A 25,683-nucleotide genomic window follows, 5' to 3' on the forward strand; every position below is an offset into this window, starting at 1 on the left:
GGAAAGAATTCACCTTTGAGTTTGGTACAGGTGACATTGCCAATTGGCCATGTCCGGGGCTCCAGCCACTTGTACACACTCATCATTTCTCCCCTGGGGCGTGCTTAATTAACTGGTGGCGACTGGCGAACCGTGTTTTGCTCGGCAAAAGCGAAGATCAGGCCATATCGAACGCATGCATCGCACTGCAGTTCCGCAGGTGCACATAGCCTCTCGCGTCGTGGCATTGCATTGCACGAACTGAATCAGTGAATCCCGCGTTCCTCACTGCGGCCTGACTACTTCGGTCGCCGCCGAGCTGTGCCAGGTTCCCGTATCCGCGAGCGGCGAGCCGATGCGCTGCGCATGGCGAGTCATCTCGGTTTGGGCACGTCAGGCTGGGTCTCCTCAAACTTCCCGGGTCGCCGGAAGTGGCCACACTCGCGCGGACCGGCGCGCTTTCGCAGGAAGCATCGGTGCGGTGGCACAGCGCACGGCCGCGCGACTTCGCTGAATTTCTTCCTCTCCCAGGCGACCGGTTCGCTGGCCTGCTTTCCTGCGCTGCGCCTGCGGCCCCACGTGCGGCTGCGGATTCGTGATCTCGCCGAGGCCGCCGAAGTCAAGGGCCCCGTCTTTAATTTTTGCACGCGAGGAAGCTGCCAGGCGAGCCGCGGGCAGCGCCGCGGTGGCCTCGGATATGAAACGCGACCATGCCGGGGTGCCGGCTGGGTGGGTGCCCGACAGGGTTGGCACCCCCGAATGCCCATGGCCGTGGCTGGCTCAGGCTGCGGCTTGCTCGGGGTCGCCGTGGTCCGAGCTGTCGAGGCAGCGGGTTCCCGTTCTCAAGGAGACAAGGAACAAGAACAACAGTGGTTTAAACACAACCGGGGTCTAGCTACTAATACAGTGCACTATTAACTCGTGTTAGTTCCAGCGATCCATTGGCTTCAAATTTTAAGAGAGTGTTTGGTTCCCCTAGACTAAAGTTTGCACTTTTTAGTCCCTAAATATCCAAACAGGTGAACTAAAATTAGGATTAAAACTTTTAATTCTTTAGTCCATAAAATTGAACTAAAGTGGACTAAGGCACTTTTTGGAAGTAAGGGGAGCAAAACCTAGGGATGGAAAAACCCCACTAAGAACTAAGATGATACTCCTCATGGATTATATCCTCATGGATTACCTACCCAATAAAAAGTTCGGGATCCCAGAGGGATTGGGGTTTCCAAATTAGGCCTAAAGGGTGTTGGGGACAACCCTACGTCTCATTTACTGCCCTCCCTCCCACCTGGCTCCCTCCCTCCCGCCGCATGCATTTATTTAAGCAAGGTAAAACATGTATTTTACAGAAATAAGTATTTTTCCTAGTTAGCCATGTGCATTAGGAGTCACATTTTTACCATTTTTCTACAAAATCCTACACATTTCCAATGTTTCAGCCATTTTAAACCTAAAACAAAACAGAAAAGGAAAAATGTTCATGGAGAAGCCCTGGAACTGTTAAACTTTCACAGAAGGGTCCTACAGTTTTACGGTTTAGACCTTACGAAGATTTGGAGGCTCTCAAATAGGTCCTCAGACCTCATCGGCGGCTTGCCGGTGAAATTCTGGCGAGCGGCGGCGGCAACAGGAGGAGGAAAGGACTCGGGCACGGTCGTGGGCTCACCGTGGTTTGATGCAGTGAAGGAAACGTGGGCGGAGGAGGCTTGACAACGGCGGTCCACAGCGAGGGTGTTGCAGCGGCGGAGGAGTCTCTGCTCTGGCGCCGACGGTGGCGGAGAAGGCTCGGCAGTGGCTCGGGGAGCTCGAGCGGTGCACCTGAGGTCTACCGAAGGGGCTACGAGGCGGTGGCGATGCTCTGGAGGGCGAGCTCGATGGCGAGGTGGCTCGGGTGGTGCGGCGACGTTCTGGCAGAGGGGAAAGTGGCGGAGGGGTGCGATGGGGAGAGCTTGGCCTCCTTTTAAAGCGCGAGGAGGGTGTCGGGGAGGTGTAGAGGGCATTCGTGGGGCTGGGGGCCCACCGGGGTGCATGGAGGCAGCCAGGCAGTGGCGGAGGGAAGCTGGAGATGCCGGGATTGGCCGCGGCAACGCTGCGCGCGTGGGCGGGCTGTAGAGAGTAGCCGGGAGAGATATGGGGCGATGCGAGATGCTCATTGTCGCGCGCGAGGATTGGCTGGGAGGGAGAGACCGAGTTGTTGCCTCATTGGCGGCATTGGCTATGGCGGCGGAGCAGGTGGCACGGCATGACGTGGCGGGGAGGGCGGGGGCGCGAGCAGGAGCGCGCGTGGGTGCGTCGCGGTGATTGGTCAGGGAGAGATGCGGGCAGAGGGTAAGGATTGCGCGCATGGTGATTGGGCAGCGCCGGGGAAGGACATGTCCCATTGCCGGTGGCGATAGGGTAGCGGCGCTGTGCGAACGCCGAGGCGCGACGTGGTGGCATTGTGCGCAGGCACGTGGTGAGGGCTTGCGTGGCGTGTGAGGGCTGCAAGTTTGAACTGGTTTTTCTCCAAAAATTTGAAGTAAGCTTGAAATTTTTCAAAGGTAGAAGTTGTTGTCCAACCTTACACTACAACTCTTACAAAGACCCAAGTATCAAACTATCAACATAAAAAGAGATAAAAAGGGTGGAAGTTTGGTGGAACGCTAGACATGGCTGAAATTCAAATTTTCCCCAAATTTACTGAGTTTTGATTTGAAATTTGAGGGCCTTCCACTCAAAATTAGAAGATGTGTAAATAACAAAAGTTGTTTGTTTTGAAATGTTATACGATTTTTATATTGGCCAAAAGTTGAGTTCTTATACAAAATTTGGTTTTTAACAACTACCCCCAATTAGAGCTTTTTGAGGTGTTTTTGAATACTTGGTGACTTTGAAAAACTTTCAAAGGTTGGAATTTTAACTTTGGATGTTTTTCTACCTTTCAACCTAATTTGATGGTTTTTCACATTTAGTTTCTGGTTTGGCCCCATTTGACTTCAATTTACCCTTTTTATGGTGCTTTTCAAGATTTAATTAAAATTTGAAAATTTACAAGCGGTAAATTGAGGTTTAATGGTGATTTGAGTGCTCAAACACGTTAATTAACCTTTGAATTATTTTTCTTAAACTAGGGATGTTACAGTCGCCGCCCGCCGTCCTCCCTCCCAGCCCCCGCCGCCCTCCCGCCCGCTGTCGTCGCTGCCCGCCGCCGTCGCCTCCCGCAGACTGCCGGGGCCGCGGGGTGCCGTTGCCGTTGGGATGAATGGCCATCGGGCAAGGAGGTCGGCGCGAGCAGGGGCGCGAGGCCGGGCCCGCTTGCTTGCGTCCCGACGTAAACCTAGGCGCCGGTAGGGGCGCGAGGCTGGCACGGGAATGGAGTGGGCTCTATTGCGATACGGGCGGAGGAAGATCCTAGACGCGAGATGGCACGGGGTAGCAGGGGTAGGGAAGAAGGGCAGAATGATCTTTGTTCAACAATATTTATGGACTTTAGTCCATTTTAGTCCATGGAACCAAATAGGGTGGAACTAGAGTTTAGTCCATGGACTAAGGGTATGTTTGGATGTAGGGATGGGACGGGATGGGGTCATCCCACTTTTACATGTGTTTGGTTGGAGATCTGGTGGTACGAGGATGGCATCAAAGTAGAATATTCCTCGAAAAAGAGGGATGGATCCGTACCTAAAAAAGGTCAGACCAATTCGTCCCTCGCGGACGGCGCTAACGCCGTCTCGCGTAGTGGCGTCTCGGGGCAGCGGTGGAGCAAGGCCGGGGCGGTGGTGGAGGATGGCTGGGGCGGCGGCGGAACAATAGGGCGGCGGAGGATGGCTGGGAGCACCACGGACCGGCGTTGGCGTCGCGGGCGCGTGGCCGTCGTGGGAGCGCGCGGGCCAGCATCGTGGGCGGGGGAGGTGATCGGCATCGCGGCCACGGGCTGGCGTCGAGGTTGGGGGAGGCCACCGGCGTCACAGGCGGCGGGGGCGGGCACTGGCGGTGTTGCAAAGGCAAACAAAGAAGAAGAAGCAAAGGGATAAAGTTTATTTGAGACTGACAGTGGACCTCACGGCTAACGGAATGCAAAGACCGTTTATTTCATCTGTCCTCGTCCTTCCAACCAAACAACGAAATTGGGACGCTCCCATCCCTCCATCAAACATCAAGTGGAATAATCTTATCCTTTGTCCCGTCTAACTGGTTCATCCATCCAAACTCGTCTAAAGGAATCAAACAGGGTCTAAGATTAATAGCCCTTTTAAAATTTGATTCAAACATGGAGCTGGTGGCAGGATGTCCCGGCACGGGATCCCACTTGTTTGGAGAAGCGCGCTGCTTCTGCAGTTTGGCAGAACGATAAAAAACGAATGGAGGGAGTGACTTCAACGCAGGCTCCAACCATCTTTGCTGGAAGTTGCTAGTGTCTTGAGAAGTAGCGCGCCGTGGATGAGCGCCGTCGTCGCTGGACGATCTTTTTGGGGGAGGAAGAGCCGCGAGCCGGGACGGGAGCGGGCCAGGGGAGCATGGAACGGACGGAGGAGCGGGTTAGTTTAGACCGCTACGAAATGGGCTCTGAGATAGGCCTCAGTGCTTCACCCAGTCCGCGCGTGGGCTGGGCTGTAACGGTTTTTCATGGGTTAAAATTACTGGGCCGCTAGATGGGCTACGCGACTCGTGTGATCCAACTACATACTTCCTGTCTCTTCTATGCTTGTCTGTGCTTGCCGCTGAAGAAGGTCTGAAGCATTCTTTAACGATGCGCAATGCTGAAATCATTGGCACAGAGGTCTCTGAATTCTCCCATGGCAATCATTTGCGCCTGCAGAACGACTCGCCACGAATCTGGATCACCTGCAGGCTGCAGCACATACTATACTAGGTCCACGCCTCGACATCTCCATGCCTTTATCATTCGAGCCTAGGCCTAGCTAGCGGGATAGAGGGCGTGGTTATTGCGATCCGTCTCGCACGAACCGCCGCTGCACGGCCGCAACTGTTGCCAGCCGACTCCGTAGGCCTGGTGGACCTGTGCTCCGGCGTGCATGCTCGGTTGCTCGCGTCCGATCATGGCGTCGACACAGTTCTACCCACGACAGGAGCTAGTTGCTGACAGGAAGAGGAAATGACACTAACTAGTAGTACGCATAATTTAGCTGGACCAGGTGTTCTCTTGGCAGCTGCGTGCTGGGCGCTTTGCTCTGAAAGAATCCCCGGAAGGCTGGTCAGCCACCAACCGCTACACCATCATGGTACCCCGGATAAGGGTAGATGGAGCAAGCATGGCTGCGCTCGATGTTTTTTTTGGATCAGTTTCATGTGCTTATCCTGGCTTCTGGACATGGCAGGGCCGCGTCTATCCACAGTAAAAATGGCGTGGGAGTTGGTCACACATGCCGACTGAGGGGGTGTTTGGATGCGGGGTACTAAACTTTAGGAGGGGTCACATCGGATGTTCGAACGCTAATTAGGAGGACTAAACATGAACTAATTATAAAACTAACTGCATAACTCCTATACTAATTCGCGAGACGAATCTATTAAGCCTAATTAATCCATCATTAGCAAACGGTTACTGTAGCACCACATTGTCAAATCATGGACTAATTAGGCTTAATAGATTCGTCTCGTGAATTAGACTCCATCTGTGTAATTAGTTTTGTAATTAGACTATATTTAATACTTCTAATTAGTATCCAAACATCCGATGTGATAGGTGCTAAACTTTATGAGCCTGTATCCAAACAGGGCCTGAGGCCTGAGCAAAGAGCCACGGAAGAAAGCTGTAAAACGCATCTGTGTCTAGCTGGATGTTCAGTACGAACATTGTTCGCTCTAAAATTTCTGATGGATGCTTTTTTACCAGGAGAGGAGAGCACGGCTTGGCACCATCTTTGCTTCAGGCACAGTTTAGTGGTGGAACGGGTGATTTGCCTGTGTCCTTGTGCATTGGCTGGCGTGCAAATCTTGACCAAAAGGTGTGTGATCCAACTACTAGACCCTCCCACTAGTTTTTAACGGTTTCAGGCATTCCTACCCCAGTAGCAGAGCGTACCAACACTCCCTTTTGCAAGCTGTGGTTCAGTGCGGCACTGCAAAAATAACCGTGCGAGTGCGTTCGTGCGTGCGTGCGTGGGTTCTTGATAGTGTGGCCATCGTTGCACCGCATGGGCAAGCGAGCTTTTCTTTGGGTATCCAAGCCGAATCATGTCGCCCTACCTAGCTCAAATACGCTTTGAAATCGACAGGGCAGAGCTGAGCTAGCTGCCAGGGCCCGGCGCCCACCCGCATCAGCAACCTTTGCCGCAACTTTATACTGTCTGAAAAGATAAAATCGCCGAGGAAAGATAAAGAGGGAGAAGCGAGAACATGAGCTAGAGAAGCAAAACGAAAAGCAGTAAAGCTAGGTGAAAGAATCCATGGTGAAAGGCTGAAAGCTGGCTACACAAGATTCTAGGGGATGCAAAAGCACAGGGCAAAGCGAGTGAAAGGGATATGCGAATCAGGTCGTGGCCTGCACGAGGAGGAGAGCCCGGCTGGCTGGCCGTGGCCTGTGGCCGGCTGTGACTTTAGCTCGAGGCAGGACTTGACCAACCGGAACTGCACTTTCACTCATTCGCTGCGAGGTCGGCTGGTCGGGGTACGTGAAAAAAGATGTGCGAGCTGCATCTTTACTTGTGTGTGAAATGCGGTAAAGAAATGGAGATGGCATGGGCTTCAGACCAGGTGATGCATGATCAGGAGTCAGGATGACCCGTTTTTTTTTTTTGAATAATTAGTCAGGATGACCCTACCAGTGCAAGAATTTACCCACCTTTTTCTGTAGTGAAGTTTGACTGCATTGGCGTATAGAAGGATAAGTTCTTGTCCTAGAAACATCTTACGAGGTGGTAATTTTTTTTGGGTAGTACTGTATTAGCCATGTCCAGAGTGGTAGTAGTGTTAAAAATTGGCTGTCCTTTGCTTAGATGTTTGCGCCTCAATTAACTGACGAGTTCCAAGTCTACGTGTGCTGGATGATTCATTGAGTATTATACTCCATACTCCATGCGTACAACACTTTGTGCCGGGCTGAGGCGAGTGATAGCTCTCGTTCAGAGACACTGCTGAAGCTGGATTAGAAGTGGTGACCAGTAATCTCACATGCATCTCAGCATGGTTAGTGCTGGTTCTATGTGCACAAAGTAAACAACGGCTTTTATCCAGAAGAGTAGGTATCCAAGGGCTAAACCACAAATTTGGCAAGAATAGCTGCGTCCTTCTCTGACACAAAACTGATAGTATAATATACCGGCCTTTTAGCGTATAGGAGTTGAGTATATTTAGAAGCTTCGGACACTGAACTGACAGGTGCATAAAATTACTGCATTCCCTATGCTTTGTAGACACGAAGTGCCGCAGAAATGGCACTATACTAGTGTAGCATGCGAGTACAAGGCTAGTTGTAGTATTAGCTTGCCGCTTGCGAGTACTGGGGACCGGGTAATTAGCTTCCATCCATGTTCAGTCTCCCGTCGTTACCATATTGTCTAGACGTTGCTGTGAACTCCCAGTCGGCCAGTGCTGACTCCTGAGATGGAGCCAAGTAGAAGCAGTACTCTGCCAGCAAACATGCCTGCCAACTGATCTACACACCTTGGATTCGTCCATACAGCAGAAGAAAATGCTCCAAGGATTCGTCCATACAGCACAGTAGCCAGTTGTATATGCAAAATTTATGGCCTCCTGAATTTTCTTTACTGGGTATTCAACTGCTGAAACTCATGTGATCTACGGTCTAGGCAAATACTTCACCCCATCAACACTCATTCGAGGACTAGGTAGGTAGGTAGCTGGCTAGCTAGGGTAAATCTTCCGGCTGTTCTGCAATAGAAAGGGAAAGGGAAAGTGAAAGAGCTCCATGCCATGCAATCAGTGATCTTGTAGTACTGCCGTACTGGATCACTGCATTCTTTTGTGTAGTTTTGTTTGCAAGCTTGTTATTCACACAACGTAATCGTTCGTCCTCTTCAAAGCTACTACTGTCTACTGAAGACTGAACACAGTGTAGTCCAATGCATTCCGAAAGTGCAGCACTGTCTTTCATTGTTTCCAATCTTACTGGAGAATATATGCTCGTACGGCTGCACTATATACTGGAGATGTCGTTAGAAGCGTCGCCCCGTATCAGTGTCCTGATGAGACTCCACGGCATAATCTGAAACTTTATTTTTCATAATGAAATTTCTAGGCAAATTAAAGAGGATCGCCCCCACGTACTCCATGACAAATCCTATCTACTGACGGACAGAATTAATTAAAGAGGAAAAACAAATCGCTGCTCCAATCACACTGAAATCGTGCAGCGTACGGTCTCCTGTCCCACAAAAGGCAGCAGCAATCATGGACTGATCCGTGAATTATGAGCTCTTCGCCTGTGGGTTACCAGTTTGATCACCAGTTCACCCTTGTCCCTATGGGGGTTTATATCAGACCCTGTTATGTCAGCAAATGGCAGATACTATCACTGGTACTCTTGGTAGCAATGGCCCAAGATAAAGATCCACCATCTACCTGTTGTAATTTGTTTGTGTGCTGCTACTGCATGTTGTAACCACTGTCTACAGCCACTGCACTTGTAATCGCTCTTTCCACTACAGTGCACTCACTACATTGTGTCACGACTCACGACATAATACATTATGGACAGTGTTATTTTCCAGCGGTACTCCTACAGTCCTACTAGTGTACATCCATTTCCTTTTGCTTGGGAGTGCGTGACAGAGCTACGTGCAACTGTGTGCAAGTGTCAAGAGGAAAGATCATGAACCAGAAACATGTAAAGCTATGGTCCCGATGAGATAGAAATTAAACAGAAGCGACGAGCGGCCACCTCTCTTTCCGTCGCATGATGATCGTTGAGGTTGAGCTTGAGCGCACGAGGAGCGTACGTGTCGCTTTCTTCCGTGGATCATCTACAGTGAGTGTGAGTCTCGTTGGAAGAGTGAGCTGCTTCCTCTTGTCACTCCCCGGCGTGGGCGCCATGCTGAGCTGCCTCCCCCTAACCATTACCAACGTGACAACGTCTACCGATCTATGGCTAAACCATGGATTCTTGCTGCCTGCGGCCCCGAACTCCCAAAGCAGAATATACAGTCGACTTTGTGACTAGTGGTTAACTATGTGCTCACTTTTGCTCCATCTTCGACGGTTGGCGAGTAAAGTTGATGAACCGGTGATGGAAGCGGTGCTGATCTGGATGGCTTTTGGGGTAAAGTTGTGGTGGACTGGTGGTGCCGGAGATCTAGCAGTGCTTCTCTATCTTGTGTCTGCCAGCTTGTAACTTTGACAATGCTATGGGCACTTCGGCAGAAAATGAAGCTAACATTATTGTAGTAGACGTGCCTGCGTCGTCGTCTTTGCTCGATCAAGTGTCTAACCGAAAATTGTAGAAAAATGGTGATATTTCGTTCTGAACGCTTCCAGCTGTGATTTGTGCTCCGGATACCCATCGTCATTCGTCAACTTGCATGATTTTTACTAACGAGCAGCAGAAAGTAAGATGTTGTTTTCCACATTGTCATTTGTCAACAGTGATCTACCTGCACACACACAACTCCGTCCACACAAGGCCCTTGTCCTGTTCGTTGGATGGGATCGCGGCACGCCAATGGCGCTCTCTTCCCACCGACGTCGATTGCCAATGCCGCCCGCTGCCCGATCACCAATCAGCTGAGGGAAAGGTACGGATGACAGCCAAGCTCAAGGACCCTTGCAGGGTTAGCCGTTGCCGGCGACGGACGGAGGAGATCCAAGACAAGAGCCTTGCCCCCCGTTGCATGCATGATTGGAATGTATGGCCTCTTGTGCAAGGCCAGCATTTTTTACCACGCAGCGCCGTCTGGATTTTCAGCTTGTCCTGTTTCCTTCCAATGGATGGAGCCCCCTGCTCACGCCACAGTGCACGCTCGCGTATTAGCATATCGTAACAGGGAGGGAGGTGCAGTGAACAGTGATGCGTGACTGAACCTAAGACAGTGGCGTACCTCGAATGAGCCTGTCCCATTGCCAACAGTGCCAAGAAAAAAAAGGGCCACCAAGCTCACAAATCACTACTAGCTCAGAGTCAGAGCATTATAAAGGGCATGGGGATAAATGATTGAGGGCTAGCCCCGTCACATTGAACATTTGATACTAATTAGGAGTATCAAACATAGGCTAATTACAAAACTAATTGTATATATGGAGGCTAATTCGTGAGACGAATCTATTAAACCTAATTAGTCCATGATTTGATAATGTGGTGCTACTGTAACCATTTGCTAATGATGGATTAATTAGGTTTAATAGATTTATCTCGCGAATTAGCCTAGGGCTTCTGCAATTAGTTTTATAATTAGCTCATGTTTAATCCTCCTAATTTGATGTGATAAAAGCTAAACTTTAGCCTAAGTAACAGACAGCCCTGAAACAAAAACCAAAAACAGTGGTTGATGGGGTTAAAAGATCAGTCAGACGTCGCGGGTCCCACGTAATTGAAACATGCTCCAGAGAGACTCTCTGAGACTCTCCAGATGGAAAAGGAAGCCGAAGCACAGCAAGGGCAGGTGCCAGAGACGATAGGCCTGGCCTGGCCTGAGTGAAATCCTCAGCGGAGACCGAGTCGCGCCGCGATCTTGCCATCTTGGTGCTACGTTTCCTCTCGGCCCCTCCACCCTCGTCGGCTTACATTTTGCTGTTCCCAAAAGGATTGCGGTGGTCCTGGGCTCCCCACTCGACCACTCCGGAATGGAGTAGTGAGAACAGTGGCAAAAATGGGTCGATGGGGAGATACAATCATAAAAAGAGGATGGGATGGAAAAGAAAGAGCGAAAGAAAAGGGAAAGCGAGCCTGTCATTGGTGCATGAGCATTTCACGGGCCATCATTGTGGTGGTAGCAGCAGTAACTCTCTTTTTTCGAATTTGGTTCTGGTTTCCAGAAATCCTCCTTTTTCCTCCCACTTGGTACCAACGTTTCAGTACCACCACCATCAAAACATATTAAATTGCTGTTGAAAACTGAAATCTCAGGAAAAAGTCGAAAACAAAATTGATGAGCTGGACTTCAATTTTCTTTTAAAAGAGCTGGAGATTTAGGGGGTGTTTGGAAGGAGGGGACTAAATTTTAACCCCCGTCACATCGAATGTTTGACACTAATTAGGAATATTAAACCTAGACTAATTATAAAACTAATTACACAACCTCTAGGCTAAATCGCGAGACGAATGTATAAAGTCTAATTAGTCCATGATTTGACAATGTAGTGCTACAATAACCATTCGCTAATGATGGATTAATTAGGCTTAATAGATTTGTCTCGCGATTTAGCATAGGAATCTGCAATTAGTTTTATAATTAAAATCCTTCTAATTATTATCTAAACATCCAATGTGACATGACTAAAATTTAGCCTGGGCATCCCCTTACACTCTCCGTTCACCAACAGTCACATGGCACAGTGCTACAGTAGGCTTGCACAATGCACGGCGGCTGGCTACGACTGCGCCGTTCCAAGCAGAAGCATGCATGCCACGGGCGGGCAGGCGCCAGCGGGCGCGTCGCACCCTGGCGGATCCGCTGATGGAGACCGGTCAAGCCCGTACGTGGCGGTGAGCGCGGGCGCAATCAAGACGGGGGCGTCAATGCCCTGCCACCAAACCAGAGCGCCCTGCGGCTGCATGCAGATGCCGCAGCCGCAAGCCGGAGCCGGGCCTGCGTGCCACTCTTCTCTCGTGCGCTCCCATCCAAATGCAAGCGGACAAAAGAGGTAAAGAGGAAGGCGGCTTTGGCCTCGTGCTGCCTGCCTGCCTGCCCCATCCATGACATTCCCCACACCCGCACTCGCGCGACCGAGAGAGGAAGACGAGATCATCCATCCATCTGCTTCGTTTCGTCCGTTCTCCGCCATCCGGCCATCCTCTCCCACCCGGCCACCCCGCGAGGGAGGCCGCAAGCGAACAAACACGAGGCGCCGTGCAGCGCAGCCCTGCCACATCAAGCCCGGAAAAAGGAGGCGCCGCGCGAGTGCAAACAAACCAAGGAGGAGAAGATTCTCATCTCACTTCGCCGCTTCGGTGGGTGAGGGCGACCTCCCATCAACAGCAACACCACCCCACCCCACGCCACCCCCGGCCGGCGAGATCAGTGTCGCGCACGCGCCGCGCCCCGCACGTTATAATCCCCAGCACCCCACACGGCCTCGGTTCGCTCGCTCGGCGTCAGCACCGTTTCGTCTCGTTTCCCCATCACCCCAAACCCCCAGAGCGTCATGGCGCGGCGTGCCGCGAGCGCGAGGGTTTGAGCGAGGTTTCAGCCGAGCGTTTATCTGGCCTGCGGATCGTTCGATCGGTCGATCGGGGGCGAGCGAAAGCGATGGGGTGCAAGGGGTCCAAGCTGGACGAGCAGGAGGCGGTGGCGCTGTGCCGGGGCCGCGCCGACCTGCTCGCGGCCGCCGCGCGCCACCGCTACGCGCTCGCCGACTCCCACGACGCGCTCGCGGAATCCCTCGCGTCCGCCGCCGCCGCGCTCCACCTCCTCATGACGGCGCCCCAGCCGCGGCTCGCGCTCCCCGCCGCGCGCAAGGGCGCGGACGCGCCGCCGCCGCCGCCCACGGCCGCCGCCTCGCCGCCGCACTCCTCGTCGCACATCAACTTCGCGCCCTCCTCCGACTCTGAGTCCGGCTCCGTGTCCTCCTCGCCTCCCCGCCGCCTCGCCGGCCACGACCCGCTCCACCCGCACCCGCTCCCGTACCCGCATTACGGGTACGCCGGCTACGGCTACGCGCCGGAGCCCACGTACGGTGGGTACCCGCCGCCGGGGTCGCTGCGGCTCTACTACGCGAGGAGCCGCCCGCCCCCGGCCTCCGTCGCCGTCGAGCAGCGCGCGGTGGCGTCGGAGCGCGTGTACTACGGCTCCTTCGAGCCGCCGGCGGCGGGTGGGTACCCGCAGTACCACTCGTACGGCGGCGAACCCGCGGCGCCGGCGGCTGGCAGGGCGCCCCCGCCGCCGCCGTCGCCGCCGAGGTCGAGCTCGTGGGACTTCTTCAACGTGTTCGGCGACTACGACGTCTACGATAACTACTGCTACGATGCTGGCGGCATGGGGGCCGCGGCGGCGGCGTCGGCGTACACGCCGAGCCGGAGCTCGCGGGAGGTGCGGGAGGAGGAGGGCATCCCGGAGCTCGAGGAGGACGACGCCGTCGTCAAGCAGGTGGCGGGCGAGCACTCCGCGCCCGGGAGCGGCGCACGCAGCCGGCGCAGCTCGCTCGGCGGCGTCAGCAGCAGCATTGCCGAGGTCGACGAAGAGGAGAATTCTGTCGTCGATAAGGAGGTGATTGGCGGGGGCAGCGTGGCGCGACACCAGGCGCCGCCGCAGCGTAACGTTGCGGCATCTGCGCCGACTCCTCGGAGGACCGTTGACAGTTCAGACGTTGCCGGCGAGATCAAAGCGCAGTTTGTTCGAGCTGCAGATGCTGTCAGGGCGCTTTCACCGATTCTTGAGGTCGGTAGGCGGAGGTACAATCACCGGAGCTCAGTGTACCATGGTGAGCTTTTTGTTCTTCCAATACTCAGCACTGTCTTCAGAATAGCTTATGCCCAAATTCTTTGGTTTGACTTGTTCATATTTGGAAATAGTTTCATCTCGTATGGTGTCAGCGATTGCCTTGCCGCATTCGGACATTGGAGGCGTCGGGCTCTTGGATGTTGGAGGTGAGAAGGTGTCGGGTGGAAGGAGCCTGTCTTTGACACTGCAGAAGCTCTATATCTGGGAGAAGAAATTGTATGATGAGGTTAAGGTATGTGTGCCTTATACTTACTGTCTAATGTTTATGGATGAATAATTCACCTGTTAGTTTTTTAGTCTATGAACAGCAGCATGTTAATATATTGTCAAGTATAATCTCATATTGATGATACATGAAGTTGCTATCAGAGTACATTAGTAGTTCAGATTTCAAAAGCAAATCTGTTGCTCCATAGTGGTCCCATCCAATTGGAGCCACTGAGTACTAGTCTTAACCAGAGTCTCTTATCTCAAGTTGACGAGTAGCAGTGCAATTCATTTTATAATCTTATATCTTCTGTGGTGACGAAATCTTAAGGTTGATCCCATGCTCCCAGCAGGCCAGCATGCAGGTCCCCCTCCTCCCTACTCACCCCCTATCAAACAGACATACATCCCCAACCATGTAATTTTAGGACTGTTCCACCTATCTTGTACCAACGTGCTTCTTATTTAAGAAAAGGTTTTATTGACTTTACACCTTGTAAAGTGCCTTTCGGGATCGAACGACCAGAATTGGAAGTACTAATAGAAAAAATAGCTAGAATTAGAACCTTGTTTGTTGCAAAATAGTGATAACATCAGATGTATTTAGTAGAACATTTTTTGGTTTGTTTTCTTATGGTGGATTTATTTTTAACTTTATAATATTATCCATGTAGTAAATCGATAACTTTTCGGGGATAAAACTCTCTGTGTTCGCTAGTTTCAGTAACACAGGATGCTTCTTCTTGTAACATATTACACTATTACTTGAAATGCATACCTTTATAGTTTTTATGTCGTAATTAATTATTTTCTTGCTCTTTTAGGCTGAAGAGAAAATGCGTCTGCTGCTTGCGAAGAATGCAAAGCGGCTTAAGTTCATGGATCAGAAAGGTGCTGAAGCTCAGAAGATCGACACGACCCGAAATATGGTCAGAAAACTATCAACAAAAATAAGAATATCTGTAAGAGTGATTGCTAAAGTTTCCAAAAAGATAAACAGAGTAAGGGATGAGGAATTGTGGCCACAAATTAATGCCTTAATCCAAGGGTATGCTCTATTCTTTTCACCCTGAAGTATTTTGTCAGATGTTCCATTTTATTTCTCTGTTTGTTTCGATTACACTGGTTATATGCTTATCAGAAAGTATGGTAATTATATTGCAATATACCGCACCATAAACCAAATGACATGGCAATCAGCAGAAGTAAGCTAATTGTATAGAAGCAACCTCAGTAGTACTGCATTTCTATGAGGTTGTTTTATTCAGCTACACATAAATTTGGTAGCACACTCTGTTGAGGAAATGGAGAGCCAGTATGCTTTTATCAAAAGTAGAACTTTAAATTAGTTTGAATTTTCTTTATAATCTTGCATTTAAAATTTCTATGTAAGCTAGCATGCACCAAAAGACTGATGTCCCTCTTTGTAGGTTTGTGAGAATGTGGCGAGACAAGTTGGACTGCTACCAGATACAGTGTCAAGTGATGTCAGAGGCGAAAAACCTGGATTCAGCTGTCCCCGACGGAAGCAGTCGAGATTTGGCATTGGAGCTTGAACTAGAGTTGATGAAATGGATTGTCAATTTTTCCTCCTGGGTGAATGAACAGAGAAGCTTTATAAAGGCGCTGAATGGATGGCTATCACTTTGCCTTAACTACAAGGCTGAAGAGACAGTCGATGGAGTTCCTCCTTATTCGCCTGGAAGAGTGGGTGCTCCCCTTGTGTTTGTCATCTGCAACAGCTGGTCTCAAGCCATGGATCGGTTTTCTGAGAAGGAAGTCATTATCTCAATACAAGCTCTTGTGTCCAGTGTGCGCAAGCTGTCAGAGAAACAAAATGTTGAACAAACAGAGCAGATCATTGCTACCCGGGAAAGAGAAAGATGGAACAAGATATTGGAAAGGAAGACTGTGGAGATCAACAAGGAGGCAGATGTGCTGAACAAGAAGCTGGCCCTGGTACCAGGCCGGCACAGCCGGCTTCCAAGCGCACAAACATACCATGACCATCTTCTTGACGCAAGCAGTTTGCAGACTAGCTTGCAGCGTGTTGTCCAAGCCCTAGAAAGCTTCGCCTCCAGCTCACTGCAAGCATTCGAGCAGACCCTAAGACATGCTGAAGAGGAAAGATTGTCCAGAGAGAATGCCAAAGTTTCATAGCTTAGCAGCCTGATGTTGCATCTGACAGTGAATGCCCTCATCGAGTGGCATTGATGCAGAATATGCTGGGCGAATGTTGCTCACGGAGATTTTTTTGGTGGTGAAATCCTGACTTCTGAGTTCACTAACAGAACCGAGGCTCGTCCACGTAGTTTGGGTAAGAGTCTTATCGTCGGTATAACATAGCAGCAGGTTCGTATAGGTAAAATGCCCGTTTTGGTGGTTGTATGCTTACCGGTGCACTGAGTTTGTTGATTTCCCTTCTTGCCCGATGCCGGTATAGTTGAATCCTTTTGAGTGAGCAATGTGGAATGGGGAAGAGAACAATATGTTCATGAAATGCAGTGTTAGCCTGTATACACGCTTCTCTGTGCGAATTGCTTTCAAATGGCTGGCTCGCCTGTGCGTTAGGTATTGAATCGGGTGCCCAAATTTTAGCAAGAACACAAGTCACCTGAGTAGTGATGGTTAATTTTGATCTAAGCACTTTAATCCAAGCAATGGCTAAATCTAAACATAGTATTTGTAGGCTAAAATGAATCAAGTTACAAATGTTTGGCAAAGAAACGAAGTAACAGACAAATTTGATCCCAGTTACCCTTCCGAGTTTGAACCGAACAGCCTGCTCCTCCAAACGGAGGAATAGCGATCACTATGGAAAACATGCAGATGTACGTGTATCGAAACTGCTGGGCTGCGGTCTGCAGGCAATGCTAGGCGGAACGCACAGGGTTCAGGTCGAGCTGTCAGTTGTGATTTCCCCCGTCCCCAGATCCTGGAAGAGCTTCCACACGCCAGCCGCGACGGCGCGCGGCGCGCGGAGATGATTTTGCTGGGCCTCTGTTTTGCTTCAGGAAGCGGACTGGACGCACAGCAGAGGTGTTTGTTACTTTGTAATCGTCTCAAGCTGGTTTCATTGTGTAGTTCATCATCATACAAGATGCAATGTTCTTCAGGGAGCATGGAGTTTACTTCAAATGATTCACCTGCTTGTAACTATACATAAGCATCAGTTCTTTGATAATCTTAACTAATGATGTATATGAAACGAACAAAGGAATCACTTTGAGGCAATACATGCGACGACCCGATTGTGATTAATCTGAGATCATATCATCCATTTCTGGAATGTCCAAACCGTTGCCATGACTATAGTCCGATTCCGTCTCATTGGAGGAGCCCGTTGCCAATGGTGTGTGCTCCATAAAGTCCAGATCCCTCCCGTCTCTGTAAGTAAGATGTTTCTCCGTAATAATGGTAGCATCCTTGCTTAGATGATCCATAGTACGCTCAGCATTTCCCTTGGTCTTTTGACAGATGCAATCCAATGGGTACTCATAGAATCCACCTCTTCCAGGCTCTACCTCATTTGGCTCCCCCATGAATCCCTTTTGAAATGTCTGAACTTTGAAAGCAAATGTGTTCCAACTCATACTGGTTCGGTTCAGAAAGAGGGAGTTAAGCTTTCTAGTGTTCGGTCTTATGGTCCGCCTGTGCCCGAAATATCTCCTGACATACAAACACTACTGTTCAGAATTTCAGCATCATTTGAAAGAATAAAAATAAAATCATGTTCATCCATAATTTGGTGCCATCCTGCACATTTCACATGCCATCCATGCTTAGCTAACTGGAATGCTAGGCAAAGTAGCCTACAAGAAACATTTGCAACAAACAATGTTGATGCTGCTGCAAAAGAAAAATACCTGCGGCCAGTCAACATTCTGGCCATGTTGCCGTTGTTGTTCGTCACAAAAACATTGCTCTGGTCACACACAACGAAATCCAGGGCAGCCATGCGAGAAGAGAATGGCAAGAACGGTTCCAGCTCTTGTTTGCTTGCCAGTGTTTCCTTTGAGTAAAAATTTGGGAAAAGTGCCTTCAGTGGTGCCAAAGTTTCCTCTCCACCATACACATCTCCTGATGCAACATACATGTGTACATCCCTTCCAAATCCTAAGGCCCTCAGCATTAATCCAACCTCCTCTGGGGTTAGGGGGCACTTGCCATGGCGCCGTTCTCTGTCAGGATTGGCTTCCTGCATAGAGCTTTGAAACATGAAAACATCCAAAACTAGAAGAAATATCACATGATCACGATCAAATGTAGTTTCTTACATGCAAATTCTTCCATCTCTTACGTATTGTGCCCAACTCCCTTCTCTCTGTTTCCCCACCTCCAAAGTAGCATCCAGAGAAGGCAAGCATGTCAGGCTCAAATCTGAACAGTACAGACAAGATCAAATGCAGAGCTAATTGGACGGCAGTAGGTAGTGCAGATGGCTCAAGACATTACCTTAAATGAAGAGCGATAAAGCGTCCGCCACTTTTCTCCCTCATTCTCTGAACAAGCATTTCACCCATTTTATGTATTGTATCAGTGAATCGCAATGCGTGATAATTGACTCTACATCTCAGTTTTTGAAGGTAAGTTTCTAACCGATTCGAAACCCGATAGTCGAATTTGGTTAATTGAACCACCTGAAACATTCAGATGTCATGCAAAAATCTGTTATGCCAGAAATACTTGTGAAACCGAAACAGATGACACATAGAAAACAGAAACAGTATGACTTACATTTTTCTTCAAAAGAGCAGGTAACACTCGGTTTTCGTAGCATAAGGGTGTACATTTCCTAGGGACACGTATCTTGTATGGGAGAGATGTTTTGCCGATCATATCAGGTAGTTGTTGTACGATCTTTACATCTTTTGAGAGGGAGGATATGAAGTAATCAGCATCAAAGATATCAGCAAAATCACTGCAAAAACGGATAAAATTAGCGAGTGTGCTCCATGCCTTCAGTGTGATGAATAACTGGATAGTGGAGGTTAAGTGTAGCAACCTTGAATCTTCCCAGAAAGATTTTTGATCGAGCTTTGGTATAACAAGAATTGCTTTTAGAATGCGTGCTGCAACAACAGCATCTATGATCTGAAAATAAAAATCAGAATGAACTGCAGGGTTTGCAACACTAAGGATGGTTAATGGTATAGTGAGTAAGCTTGCAACTATTTTAATCTCGAAATTGGTGAAAATGTACATAGTGGAGTCATCCAATTGTTCAAATATACAAGCCAATGCCAATTGATACCCAAAATGGGTCAGTAAAATTTACTAGTCTGGTGGTCATATGGAATCATGTGGAAAAATGTACATATGAAGTCGCATTTCATTGAATTAAGGGTTTTGAGCCTTTGACTTCACTGACAAGCGCTCATATTAAGTAGAAATGGTAAACTAGCTGGTACATGCTGAGCATGCCAATATAAAATAAACAAGACAGATTTAAAATAGTGGATGGAACTGCCAAAGCCTATTGCCACATGCTAATGCTTCCTCTCAGATTTGCAGTCTCATCACCAAGAAAATTATAGTAAGCTAAACAAATATTGCAAGCATACTTCCTATAATTCATGCTTGAACTAGAAGATACATTTTCAACAAAACCAAGAAACTCAAGATTTGCCATGATTCATATTATCCCCTTACCCCTGTTCGCTGCTGGTTCAAGCCGCCACTAGCGTCAATCATCAAGTACCTATTTAATTCAGTGTTAGCTTCGGCTCCTGTCATATCATCAAAATGCAATTCTTTTATCATGCCATCTATTATATCAGTCACCACCAGTTGCAAGCTCAAACATAGAACCATAAGCAACAGATATTGAAACTAAAAATTTAGAAATGTTCTTCACCTGCAAACTCAGCGCTGGCGTTGCTACACCCGTAGAAGTCGTTTCCAGCCCCCGAGCCCCAGAGTTCTTCCCCCATTTGGCTCCCACCAACCTACACATCCAGCCAGATTAGTTACCAGAAAACATAACTCGAAGACTCCCTAAGCATACGCCACTTACTGTAGTGTTAGAAGCGTGCGCGTTCGTAGTATCGGCAGCAAGCACATTCCTGCGCAATTCACCCAGATTGTTCGACTGCTCCAGAAAAAAAAAAAAGAACGAGCGTAATGAATGATGAATCCACATAGCAGTCAGATTAAAACTACAGAGATCATTGGGGTTGCATAGCCTGAACAAATGAGGTAAAGAAAAATCGCAGCTTCAGATTGGCGTACCACGAACGTGGGGCTCTGAGGCCGGGGAGAGTCGTCGCGGCCTCCGTCGCCTAGCGGCGGCGACAGGACGCAGTGGAACGCGAGCATGAGAAGCAGCAGCGCCGCCGCCAAGCACGCCGCCGCTCCCGGAGCCACACCCGGCACCGCGCAACCTCCGTGATAACGGCGCCGCTGCCTCGATCCCATTCGCGCTGTCGGCTGCCAAACTATCTACACTCTCCGCGCGCAGGCATGACGCATCTGCTGCTCACGCAGGTATTGCAACAATGCACACACGCCCCTGTTTCTCGCTCTATAAATTCGCAGCAGCGGCTTTGCGACGACGTGTTCTGAACTTCTGATGCCTCCAGAAGTCAGCACCGTGTAGGATAGGAGGTGGAGGTGGAAACCAAGAAGGTCTGCGGCGTCGGGATTCGGAGAAGAACACGAGGAACCTGTACCCCTCGACCTCGGGGAGTGGAGCGAAGGAGAGGCGGCTCACTGAAAAAGAGGTGTGAGCCCGAGCCCTGCCAGTCCTGTTAGATAATTTGGGCTGGGCCTGGCAACAAGGCATCGGCCTGAACCAATTAGGCCTAGCCCAATCTGAACTTCTATTTGGTCTTTCGCGCAGCGAGCGAGCATCACCCACCACCGCACGCTGCACCGCACCATCTTCGTTCCATCATGATTCATGGAACACCTGGTGTGCGAAACACCAACTTCCGAAATTTTAATGTTGTCGTCTAAATCTCCCAGATACAAGCATTAACAGTTGTTCAACGAGTAATATTTTATTTTAAGAATGAAGAATAAAAGGGTCAAACTTATGTGCACCAAGAACAAATATTTATAGACGGAAGTTAACAGTGTAGATTGAATTTAAGCACACTTTTAGTGGCTAATATAAGCACGTACAGTTCCCTGGCCCCGGCTGTCAGCAGAAATCAAAGGGGACAGGAAATGGTCTGCTATGTACACAATCTACTAGTCTACCACATAAAAAAGTTCTGCGCAGTAGGTATGGCCCAGCCAAAGCTTCATGCTAGTAGCAAAATTCACTAGCAATACAGCAAGTCACCGGAAACATATGTGCCAATTGCCGGATGCTCCAATCTGCAGAGTTTCACCGCTGGCGGTATGGAAAGAGGATCACGAATTCACGATTTCTTGATTTCCCACCGGCGGCCCCGTATGATGAAGCCATCAGGTGCCAGCTCAGTACCTTCCCAACCGTCCACAGTACCAGCTGAGCTTGGTTCTCTGCGATGTCTTTTCCCTTTACCGATCCCGCTGTCACTGGCGCTCCCACTTATGAGAGGATCATCGATACCACGAATTGTCCTCTCTGGTGTTGATGCATTCACCCAATTGTCATCCCGGCTTTGCCTGAACTTGATGTTCTTCTTCATTTTGTCAAAGCGCTTCTCCACTGGACGTACTGCTTGGTTAACAGTGAACTTAAAATCTTTTATGACCTAGTATAAAAATAAGCACAAGACGTCAAAGATAAACTGCGAGAGATATCCTAGAAAAATTCCATCTAGTCAATTTAGGGACATGCCAAAAAAAATCCTATTAGCTCCATCAAGTTTAAAAAGGAACACAATAGACTGTACTGATTTGAGGTGTGATCTGCAGGTAAAAACTCACATATTCTCCACTGCCAATTACAAAGTCTCGAACACTCTCTTTAATATTAGTTGCAATTATCTCATCTGGTTCCAACTGCGGAAGCCTCACTTTGGTAGGTCGACTGATATCCTTTATCTCATCAGGATCCACAGGATCTGAGGCTGCGTAGTCCCCAAGTACTGAAATGTTTGTAGGTGAATATTGTTTACCTAATAGCTCATAAGGTTTTGCAGGGAACACATACAGGTGAACAACTGATGCTATGCCCATCTGTGTCGGAGGAAGACAAGAAATATGATAAGTAAAATGAATAATTTTGAGACCCTGTCTAACTTGAAAAGGTAAGGTACCTCTATACAGATGATGAAATCCTGAATACTTGATTTCAACTCCAAGCTCTGTGCTAATGGACTTCTAACCAAGCCCAAAGAATACATGATAGCAATTATCACACCCTGCCACCAAGTCAGAAACACTATTGACTTGAAGGAAAGGAATTTTGCCAATGGCTTAATATGTGCCAATTCATCCTTAGTAGCCGTGTACCATTCCACTAAACAGTATAGGGCCCAATATTGACTGAAGTTCAGGACTACAGCAAAGTATGGGTACCTGCAGTACAGAGTGAACAAAATTAATTGTGCAATTCTCACCATTTATATATTACAGAAAAGGAGTGAAATGCAGTGCATATATTTTCAGAGGATAAAGAAATGGCCATCACAGTTCATACTAGTAGACAATTCATCGTCAAGATGACAAAGAGATCGTTGCACATTTCCATATATCTATCATAGTCTTTATGCGACATCCTTCAAAATAAACTATTTCAACTTTCAACACTACAGATATTCAATAAACGAGAGATGTATGATTCTTTTCCTTCGGGACTCAACAAATAGAGCAAATGCACAATTATCACTTGGATGAAGAAAATGAAAAAAAAAGCATCTTACCCACATCCCCATTTGAATTCTCCATCACAATATACACCGAAAGGTTGAAGAATAAGAGACAAGCTAGCTGTGAGTGTCTTTATAATCACCTGCACGTGTACGAAGTATTTAACCAAAGTTTCTTGCAAATCTTAACTGTTCTAATTCAACTAGAAGGACAAGTGTTCATACATATTGAAATATACCAAATTTGATAATCTGGTAAAACCGCACACCAAGTCTCCATGGTTTCAATATGTAATTAATAGGAAAATGATGATGAATGACTCCCTTTTCAGAGGCATGATGCAGAAGAGGTTCCCCGGAATCTTCACCACCTTCCCTCTTCAAAAATGCAATAGTCCTTTCTTCACCACCTATATTACAATTGCAGTAAACAATGAAATGTAGTAAATAAGCAACAGCAGTTGAAAAAGATACAGGTAAAGCTATTGCAACTATATAAATTCCCCAAATGAAACAATGATGGAAAATACAGAAAACAAAGGCTGCGCGGAAATATATCTACCAAACTGTTAACAAATCAGTCTCGTATAATATCTTTAACAAGTTGATGCTTCTTTTATTTTACCAAGAACAAAACAGTAGGAGAATAAGAATAATGTTGACATCTCCTATGGGTTCTGGCATATCTTCCAGTCAACATAACGAAAGTCAAGATCAACCGCTGTTTAGTTCATGGATGAAGAAGGGTAGTGACTTCATCTAGTTGCATGACAAAGGCTTGGAAGCTCTACAGAGACCCCCTTTTGCCGGATTTAATGCACTGATAACAACATAACAATAGGCTGTTACTTTTGAACAATGTAGGGCACAGGCATGAAGAAACCCTTTCATACCGTAAATAGCCTCCATCCAAACATACCATAGTACATGTTAAAGAATATAAACTGTGCGGACGAAAAAAGTATCCAGTTTACGAATGCTTGGTATAATATCAAAAACAATAGATAAAATCATGCCTCGCTTCAAAACCACATAACTGAATTTCAAGCATGCTTCATATCCATGACCCATGTACCCTCAAAAGAGAAAAATAAAATATGCATCTAATAGGATTGATGTTACTGGTTTACAACAGAAAGTGCAGATCCATCTTTTAAGCACGTGTTACAATGCATGTAACAACCTCTGAGGGTCGAAACTAAAATGCCCCAGAGGCTCAGAAGATAACTCACCTAAACAAGCAGTAATATATCTTCCAAAGCAATACATAGCAAATGCCTCATAGCCATCACGCAAGATGCCACAGTAGACACTGGTGTCCGGATTTACCAACGAAACATACTGTTGAGAAAAGTATCAAAGATTAATTAGATGCACTAGAGCCAATCAGCAAAGAGTTTGGAGTCATTTTGGATATATTACCGATTCAATAGCATAGCAAGGGACCATTAAGATAACACCAAGAACAAATTTCTGTTCCTGTAACAAAGCCAACATGGTTAATATGGATATTTGATTACTCACAAACGATATAAAAAGTACTCATTACTGAACATAGTGTGATAGTAACACAAACCTCTGGATTGTTGTATGCTGAGAGGTGCTCAAATATCAAGTACATCGAGAGAGAAACAGAAAGCAGCATAAAGAATCCTGATATCAGTATGGCCCATGTCGGCGCCGCATATTTGTCCATTAAGGGCAAGAGGAGCCCAAGATTGACCCTCATGGAAGCTGATAACACTTTGATGACCTCCTATGCTCTTAGTCCTCAACATCATAAAACTACACGTTCACTAGAAGACTGAGCATTCCAAGAACGTGAACCAAATTACCAGTCCAAGTTGTGCTTATCTGCAGGACCAGTGTATTAAGATTAGAGTTTAAATAAATGATCAAAAGTTCAACTGGTTAATAAGATATCTCAGATGGTAAACAGACTGCCAAACAGATCAATCCATTCCTAGGCAATTATGGAACAAATAAATAGTCACACAATGAGTAGTGATTTGGAGGTATAACCTAATAGATACCACTAACATACAAATGAATGGTTAGTCTCTCAGATGAAAGCCAAATTAATCTAAAATTTTTTCCTATGCGAAATTAAGAATTGCTAGTCCGACAAAATCCAAGCTCAAATAAGCATGTGAACAACCAATAGAATGTGACAAACTTAACGAATTCGTAGCTTTAGCAGTATCGATTCCATTCTTAGAAAAAAGGAAATAGAAGTGTCATTTCTTGAAGGCAATGTTTACCTCACCGCTACAACAAGCAATAGAACCATGCTACACATAGCTCGACCAACAAACAAGTCAGATTATATTCAGTAAGGGAGAACCCGGGAACTAATGAAGATAGCCAAACATCAAATCCTCCTGTCGCAAGGGAAACCATCAAAGTTTCCATTCCACTGGAATCATTCTCGTGTGAGCAAAGCAAAGGGACGACTAAATTCCGCTCAAATTACACCACGCGCGACAACTCCTAAACTAATTGGATGAGCTAAGAGAGAGGATTAGCTTAGCCACGATTCGATTCGAATACTTCAAGCCAGGGAGAAAGCTGAATCGAACACCTGAGCGGCAGCGCGGGGTTGAAACGGCCTCGATGGCCGGCTTGAAGATCGAGCCGCGGCGGTTCGGGCGGCGGGGGAGCGGCGGCCGGAGGCGCCTTGCTTATTCCGCGACAAGAGGGGGGCAACGGGACGGCGCCGGCGTCTCGTGGTCTCGGTCGGGAGGCCGGCGGCGGATGCCAAGAGGGGTGGGGGCTGACCAGCTGATGTGGCGTCGATAACTTCCGGGACTACGCGGCTCCAGCTGAAAAAGTTCCGAACTGGCACGGCAAGTCGGCGCTAGACAAGTGCGAAGCGGAAGACGACGGGAAGAGGCTGAAAAAATAAATAAGTGCGAAGAAGAACAACTTCGAATCTTCGATGAGAACCAATAAAAAATGGAAACGAATACGAGGCCCAACGAGGAATTCCTCCAAAACCATGGGAAAAGATGATTCTATTTTGTCAAAATTCTTCTGCCCAATCTTCTCCGTAAATTTTTGAAACGAAATTCAATGTTTTCCAAACTGTGAGGTCATCGAGTGAGACAGCAGTAATGCAGCTCATGGCCGAGGGTGATACTTCTTCATCCGTTTCAAATTATAAGTTATTTTAGTATTTTTAAATTTATAATTTTGTCTAC

The 25,683-nt window shown here is 47.9% G+C and overlaps 3 protein-coding genes across 3 annotated transcripts; 1 reads left to right on the top strand and 2 right to left on the bottom strand.

The window, feature by feature from the left end:
* The first annotated feature begins 11,794 nt into the window (after positions 1-11,794).
* On the top strand, positions 11,795-16,256 carry LOC117866248 (uncharacterized). The gene is made up of 4 exons (XM_034750412.2): positions 11,795-13,512; positions 13,604-13,764; positions 14,564-14,787; positions 15,170-16,256. The coding sequence occupies exons 1-4, from the start codon at positions 12,342-12,344 to the stop codon at positions 15,897-15,899; spliced, it is 2,286 nt and encodes a 761-aa protein (XP_034606303.1). The 5' UTR covers positions 11,795-12,341; the 3' UTR covers positions 15,900-16,256.
* A 148-nt stretch (positions 16,257-16,404) lies between these two features.
* On the bottom strand, positions 16,405-20,639 carry LOC117866258 (protein ROOT HAIR SPECIFIC 17). Its single transcript, XM_034750422.2, has 10 exons — positions 19,971-20,639; positions 19,756-19,830; positions 19,597-19,687; positions 19,392-19,468; positions 18,745-18,833; positions 18,477-18,660; positions 18,195-18,379; positions 18,017-18,119; positions 17,606-17,937; positions 16,405-17,408 (listed from the first exon to the last, which is right to left on the bottom strand). The coding sequence occupies exons 1-10, from the start codon at positions 20,154-20,156 to the stop codon at positions 16,997-16,999; spliced, it is 1,734 nt and encodes a 577-aa protein (XP_034606313.1). The 5' UTR covers positions 20,157-20,639; the 3' UTR covers positions 16,405-16,996.
* A 120-nt stretch (positions 20,640-20,759) lies between these two features.
* LOC117866272 (protein LAZ1) lies at positions 20,760-25,338 on the bottom strand. Its single transcript, XM_034750441.2, has 9 exons — positions 25,065-25,338; positions 24,060-24,337; positions 23,906-23,962; positions 23,716-23,824; positions 22,709-22,893; positions 22,538-22,626; positions 21,932-22,193; positions 21,600-21,851; positions 20,760-21,424 (listed from the first exon to the last, which is right to left on the bottom strand). The coding sequence occupies exons 2-9, from the start codon at positions 24,210-24,212 to the stop codon at positions 21,107-21,109; spliced, it is 1,425 nt and encodes a 474-aa protein (XP_034606332.1). The 5' UTR covers positions 24,213-24,337; positions 25,065-25,338; the 3' UTR covers positions 20,760-21,106.
* Positions 25,339-25,683: the final 345 nt, after the last annotated feature.

Source organism: Setaria viridis, chromosome 1 (assembly GCF_005286985.2).
Source record: "Setaria viridis chromosome 1, Setaria_viridis_v4.0, whole genome shotgun sequence".
NCBI classification, from domain to species: Eukaryota; Viridiplantae; Streptophyta; class Magnoliopsida; order Poales; family Poaceae; genus Setaria; species Setaria viridis.

What these genes read in the sequence shown, in the direction of transcription:
- LOC117866248 (XM_034750412.2), top strand. Translation starts at nt 12,342, where the DNA reads ATGGGGTGCAAGGGGTCCAAGCTGGACGAGCAGGAGGCGGTGGCGCTG. An exon ending in CCGGAGCTCAGTGTACCATG is followed by an intron (nt 13,513 to 13,603) that starts GTGAGCTTTTTG and finishes ATTTGGAAATAG; the next exon opens with TTTCATCTCGTATGGTGTCA. An exon ending in AATTGTATGATGAGGTTAAG is followed by an intron (nt 13,765 to 14,563) that starts GTATGTGTGCCT and finishes TTGCTCTTTTAG; the next exon opens with GCTGAAGAGAAAATGCGTCT.
- LOC117866258 (XM_034750422.2), bottom strand. Translation starts at nt 20,156, where the DNA reads ATGGGATCGAGGCAGCGGCGCCGTTATCACGGAGGTTGCGCGGTGCCG. An exon ending in TCTTTCTGGGAAGATTCAAG is followed by an intron (nt 18,661 to 18,744) that starts GTTGCTACACTT and finishes CCGTTTTTGCAG; the next exon opens with TGATTTTGCTGATATCTTTG. An exon ending in TTTATCGCTCTTCATTTAAG is followed by an intron (nt 18,120 to 18,194) that starts GTAATGTCTTGA and finishes TGTACTGTTCAG; the next exon opens with ATTTGAGCCTGACATGCTTG.
- LOC117866272 (XM_034750441.2), bottom strand. Translation starts at nt 24,212, where the DNA reads ATGAGGGTCAATCTTGGGCTCCTCTTGCCCTTAATGGACAAATATGCG. An exon ending in ATATATTACTGCTTGTTTAG is followed by an intron (nt 22,894 to 23,715) that starts GTGAGTTATCTT and finishes ATTGTAATATAG; the next exon opens with GTGGTGAAGAAAGGACTATT. An exon ending in AATTTGGTATATTTCAATAT is followed by an intron (nt 22,627 to 22,708) that starts GTATGAACACTT and finishes GTACACGTGCAG; the next exon opens with GTGATTATAAAGACACTCAC.